The following is a 6,184-nucleotide window of genomic DNA, read 5'->3' as shown; positions in this document are numbered from 1 at the left end:
CGTCTCCGACCGTCCCCCGGCGGGAGTGGGGCACGGAGCCCAGCGCCGACGGTGAGTGGCCGCACGTCTCCCGTCTTTCCAGCCGGCTGTCCCGCCAGCCCGCCGGCGGCTGTCCTCGGCGCCGTGTGCTCAACTACTTAGAGGCTGGCGGTGGGGCTGCCCGCCGCCGGCGCTTCCCCCCGCGCCCTGCCGGGGGCGCGCGGACGCGGACGCGGTGGCGGGGCGGGGGACCGCGCTCGGCTTTGTGCTGCTCCGGCGGCCGGGAGCGCGGGGTCGCGGCAGCGGCCGCGGCCGGGGGAGGGGGACGTGAGTGACTAACCCGGCGTCTGCACAGCTGCACCGGTCCTAATTCCCCTGCGCCCCTCCCGCCCCCGCCCCGGGCTAATCCATCATTCCGGGCCGAAGCACCATTTCTCACGTTCTCCCAAAGAAACCCTAGTCGCCGGGCGGAATCCCAGCTCAGCGCCGCGCCCCCCAGTGCCCGGTGTTCTCACTCGAACTGCGGATGGGGTGGGGGGTGCGGGGTTGGGGGGCCCAGGAGCTGTCCTCATGAGAGGGACACTTGCAGGCGCGGACTCGCCGGCGGCGCCTCTGACGTCTCCCGGGGGTAGTGTGGTTTCCAACCTTCGGGACAGTTCCGAGCTGAGCTGTCCCCGAGGAGGGGCGTGGACTGAGGGAGGTTTTAAAGAGCGCCTCATCAGAATGCAGAGGACACCGCCGCGGGTCCCCAGAGAACGGGAGTTTACTGTGTGCCTTCATTCATCCGGGAGTCAATCTTTTCTCTTCTCAGCAGGTGTTATCTGAAGCCGGTCTGGAACTTTAGGGGAGTTTAGGTTACAATTACAACTTTAAGACCTGATCGAGGAAGCGATGTCTCCAATGACCTAGGCTTCGGACCAGACTCGGGACCCAGCGGAGGGCCGGCCGAGGAGGGATGGGCTGGGGGTGTGGAGCGCGGTGATAAGTCCCCTGTTCTCCCTGCCCCTGCAGATCGCTGCTACTTTGCCGGTGGGAGTAGGATGTGGTGAAAGGATGGGGCTTTTCCCTTTCGGGGCTCACAATGGCCAGAGAAGATTCCGTGAAGTGCCTGCGCTGCCTTCTCTACGCCCTCAATCTGCTCTTTTGGGTAAGTCGAGCGGTTCCACTGCACCGACAGGTGGGGACGGCTGGACTCGGTTTCCTACAGCCACCACTTAATGCGCCGAAGGGCATGGCTAAGCATTAATTAATTACATAGGATCGCACCCTCTACTTTTCAGAGAAGTAAATTTTGACCTTAAAATGCCTTTGATCTAGCTCAAGTGCCATTGGTAAATTCGAAAGAAAGAAATCGACGCCTGGATACCGGTGGCAGTAAAATTAGACTTGAAGTTAATCTAGGGATATAAATAAATGCACGTGCTTGTGCTTGTAGATAAGAAAATTATGACATACTACTTAGGGAACTGCTTGTTTTCAGGAATTTCAGATAACTGTCCAAGCCATAAATTGTTTCCTTACCTCAGACTAGCCTATAAAATCTGGTTGGGGCAAGCAGTCTTACTCTGTTTTTGTAGGAATTCATACACAGATATCCTCTCAAAAGACTGGGTAAATTTTTCTAGGAGATTCCATACAGCCTGAAAAGGTGGTTTTCATGTAACTATTTCTAAGTTGGCAAAGTTTTAAGGAATTTTGTGTATGCTTTTGCAAAATCCCATAACCATTTAAGGAAATAAAATACATAAAATTTAACAAGCTCATGGAAATCTTTATGCTGTATGACCTAGTGACTTTCTATGCTTTGCACCCAGGCATAAATTTTAAGTGTTATTAATAATCATGTTATTATTTATAAAACTTAGGAAAATATAAAAATTAAAACTTTGTTGCTTTGAGAAGCTGTCGTGCTTAAGTGGATCAGTTTTGCCAATTTTGTATTCTATTAATAATTATATTCATCATTTTCTATTAGGAATTTTCATGTGTGATTTATTTATCTGGCTGACTGGCTGCGTTTTGCCAGCCTCTTCTCATAAAGGAGGTACATGTGTTCTCTAGAGGATGACATTTTGGTTTGAGCTAGTCCCTATGGGTGGCTCCATTTTAAAGTGACAACTTAAGCCTTACTTCAGGGAGTAATCTGAAAGATACCTAAACTGGCAGCATTTTTTTCTCTACATGAAAATTAAAAAGCATCAAATAGTTAAATTCACTACGTGGAAATGTAAAATCACTAAGTGATCTTATTGCAGTTTTTAATTCTAAATATGTACCTTTTCCAATGGGTCATTAAATAACCTGCTTAGTTATAAGGTTAAGATTTTGAACTTTTTTTTTTAAGATTTTATTTATTTATTTGACAGAGAGAGACACAGTGAGAGAGGAAACACAAGCAGGTGGAGTGGGAAAGGGGGAGCAGGCTTCCCACGGAGCAGGGAGCCCCATGTGGGGCTCAATCCCAGGACCCTGGAACCATGACCTGAGCCGAAGGCAGATGCCTAACAACTGAGGCACCCAGGTGCCCCTGAACTTTGTTTTTTGTTTTTTTTTTAATGTAAAATATCACTTCTATTTACTAGTTTTTCACTCTTCTACTTTATGCTTTTTAATTTTAGAATCATCACATTTTTATAACTAAAAGGGGATTCATGACCTGGTTGAACTTCCTTACTTTGTGAATGAGAAAACTAAGTGTAGGTTAGTGACTGGCCAGAGGTTAAATGGCCCAATGGTGACAGGATCAGTAGCCCCACTTAGTTTTCTTGCTCCTAGATAATGCCTTTACATGGATAATTATGGAGTTCTCAATCTTGGAATTACTGGGATTTTTGTTGATGCTGCCCAAAGAATACTGATTTGGATTTTCTTAATCTGTATTATGTAGGGGTGGGGGGAACCCCAATCATTTAACAAAAATATTGCTCTTCTGAGTAATGAATTTGCTTAAAAAATCTTACTCCTTGAATTTTTCCAGGGCTCATTCTATCCCCAAAGAATGTAAAATGTTCTGTCTTTGTTGTTATCCTGTATTTCAACTTTCTCACTTTCCCTGTGCATGTTCTGACATATTTATTTGTTAAGATCCATTTCCCCTTTCTCTAGCCCTCTTCTTCTGCCAACTTCACCCCCAACAAAATAATCCATGCTAACCGCCTCGTATGCATCCCTCTGTACTTTTCTTTATTTCATACAAAGATGTATTTACTCATACCTGTCCACATAGACCCATTCATGTACATTTATATGTACATTCACAATATTTTTTTGTTAAATTGTTTTTCTCATTTAGTCACAGGAGTGAGATTGCTACATTGGAGGATACGTGATATCGAAAATAACAAAACAGCTAATCTTTGTATAGTTCTTACATCGGCCAGGCACATATAGTGCTTCAGTTTCCTAGTCTGTGAAATAAGGACGAAAGTTCCTCTTTTTTAGAGCTGTTGTGAGAATTAGAGTTAATACATGCAAAGTGCTCGAAACAGTTGCACATAACAGTGTTCTCTATGTGGTCGTAGTCACAGTAGATAGTAGTATTTGTGGTGGTTACCACTCATTACTACAGTAATGATGCTCAAGCAGATTATCAGGAGGTAGATTGCGTAGTCAAAGGAACGCCGGTGTTAGTAATAGCAGTAATTGTTGCTGTTGTGATTAATGTCACTACCACTGCTACATTTCTTTGACCCAGAAATCCTATCCCGGGAATCTATTCCTTAGGAAGAAGAACACAAATACACCTCATTATATGCGCACAATTATTTGTTGGCTCTTATTGGTGTACTGACACCTTTTAATTTTTGTCAGTTGGAAAGGTTTAAAATATTATTTCACTGTTGCTTTGTTTTTTTTTCCCCCTCCCCTCGCAGTTGAGCATGAGCATAATTTTCTTTAGACCTATATATATTTCTTACATATTATTTCATTTCATAATTCATATTCATTAAATATTTCATATTTACCATATAGGTTTGCCTTATTGTTTGCCTGTTGATTTCATTTATACTGTTACTATACAATAGTTAAACAAATTTTCATGTGCTGTTTTTAATAGATTTTTTTCTCTAGGATTTTAAATATTCTTTCATATTCTCTGTTCTTTCAAAGCACCCACCCTTCTTGTTTTCATTAGGGTTTCTTTTTCCCTATGGACTTGAAGTTTATTTTATATAATTAAAAATATCTGTTGGGATTTTTGTTGGAATTGTGTGAAATGTATATCTAACTTTGGGAGAATTAGCGTTATTCTTTCAGTGTTAAAACAATGTTTGCAGATTCTATATTTCCGTACTGAGTCAGATGTAGTTTTCAACCTTGTGCCAGGCACGTTCCTGGGCTTTCTTACACAACTCATGCATCTAATTCTCATAACAGCCCTGGAAAATTGTTTGTTTGTTTTTGGGGGTAAGGAGAGGTCACTCAGAGAAGGTCAGTAACTTTAGCAAGTGGCAGAACAGGGACTCACGGTTCAAATTTTTTTCCTCCAAGGTTTGCTAGAAGTTGACCTGCAGGACACGGTGGTGAATTTACTTGCAGTGAAGAGGCAGACACCCTCCGTAGGAAGGGTTTAGCTGTCCACCTCCTCATTCCAAGTCCGCTAGAGCAGTGCTTCTCAAACCAATCACCTGGGCATCTTGTTAGAAGGCAGATTCTGATTCAGGACCTCCGGGGTTGGGCCTGGAAGTCTGCTTTTCTACAAAGTTCCCCTGTGATGTTGGGGGTCTGAGTGCCACATGTTGAAGAACAAGGAAGCAGTCCTTGCTTTGAGCTCTCATTGTAATCAGAAGCAGAATAAACCAGTGTAGCATATAAGCCCAACTTCTTAAATAGACTTCACATTCAGAGTATGGAGAGAGATTGTTTTTGCCTCTAGTTTGGCAAGACTGCGAAACCTGCCCGTGTAACCTCTGGGATCAAAAGCTGTAGCCTTTTACTCTTCACTTGGCATTTTGAAATTCTTTTTTTCCCTATCTATTTTCTACTGTATTGGTACCATCTCCCTTTCTCTACTGAAAAGGATGTTAGGGAAAAGAAAATTAAATCTTAACTGAGGACCTATACAGTTTTGTTTTGCTGTTCTGAGAGCTGAAAATTAAACAGTGGTTTTTTTTTTTTTTAAGTATGTTTTTAAAAATGAGGCATAGACCTAAGAGGAAGCAAGTAGATCACAAATGCATTGCTTTTTCTCCATTGCTATGGATCTAGTCATCTTGATTTGCCCTCTGTTGAGTGGCTCTCCCATGTTTTGAAGAAGCATAACCCCAGTACAGCTGAACTGGAGTTGGCACACAGATATTGGACCTTCTAGGTTTCTCATGGGTGTTGTGGGTTTGTCATGGGAGAAGTCACTGGGGATGTGCTGCAAGTGAGTAAACCGCCCCGAGAACTCTTTTGAAACCATGATTCACATTCTGGCCACAAAGAAGCAAGGAAATGAGTTATTTTTACTTCAGATTTATCCTACTTTTACTGTTTAAATGGCATATTATCTAAGTAAACAAAAGCTTTCCTCCATTTTAAAGACAGCTTCTGTGGCTTTGTGATATGAATCCTTGCCATTCATAGATGGTAATTTTCTGCTATTACATATATGGATAAATATGGTTGTTTTTGGAAGTTCCTGCAGTTGATGAACACTTAACATTTATCAAATATGTTTGTTTATTATTTTCTAAAAATATAATATCCCATATTTAGTTTTTAAGTTTTATAAGAGCCATTGCTTTTCACCTACCATTACTAAAGAAAATAGCAATAGAGATAAACTTCTCTAATGAGCTAGGAAAAGAAACTTATAGAAGAAAACCTAAAAAGTGGACAGGGAATCTAGTTCACACTTTGGGATGTATGCAGGGCAAATGAAACAGCAGAAGGCCAATGTTCTGTTTCTTTCTCCTTGGCCGTAGGTAGTGAACCTTAGCTATTTGACTCCTGGCAGACCCTAACGAGATCTTGGCAAGTGGACATTTGTGTTCACATGCCATTTATTTAGACATATAAAAATACGACTTTTTAAATTGATGCCCCTAACTTTATACTCTGAAAGTCATTGAAGTTTTCTTTAATTCTAAGGAATAAAGGAGAGACTTCCAACAAATGTTAGTGTTTTTTTTTTTTTAAAGATTTATTTATTTTATTGAGAGAGAGCGAGAGAGAGCACGCGTGCGTGCGGGAGCAGGAGGGGCAGGGGGAGAAGGAGAAA

General features: G+C 42.4%; 1 protein-coding gene across 1 annotated transcript in view; it reads left to right on the top strand.

Moving 5' to 3' along the window:
- The first annotated feature begins 1,060 nt into the window (after positions 1–1,060).
- TSPAN12 (tetraspanin 12) overlaps positions 1,061–6,184 on the top strand; it is a 59,033-nt gene continuing 53,909 nt past the window's right edge. Inside the window, exon 1 of the mRNA XM_028104973.2 lies at positions 1,061–1,126. Coding sequence (XP_027960774.1) covers positions 1,061–1,126 — 66 coding nt within the window. The remainder of the gene's footprint in view (positions 1,127–6,184) is intronic.

Source organism: Eumetopias jubatus, unplaced genomic scaffold (assembly GCF_037043125.1).
Source record: "Eumetopias jubatus isolate StellerSeaLion01/CBP00866 unplaced genomic scaffold, mEumJub1_p1.0 scaffold_14, whole genome shotgun sequence".
Taxonomy (NCBI): domain Eukaryota; kingdom Metazoa; phylum Chordata; class Mammalia; order Carnivora; family Otariidae; genus Eumetopias; species Eumetopias jubatus.
Note: the sequence above shows the minus strand (reverse complement) of the source record. Positions and strands in the feature narration are given on the sequence as shown.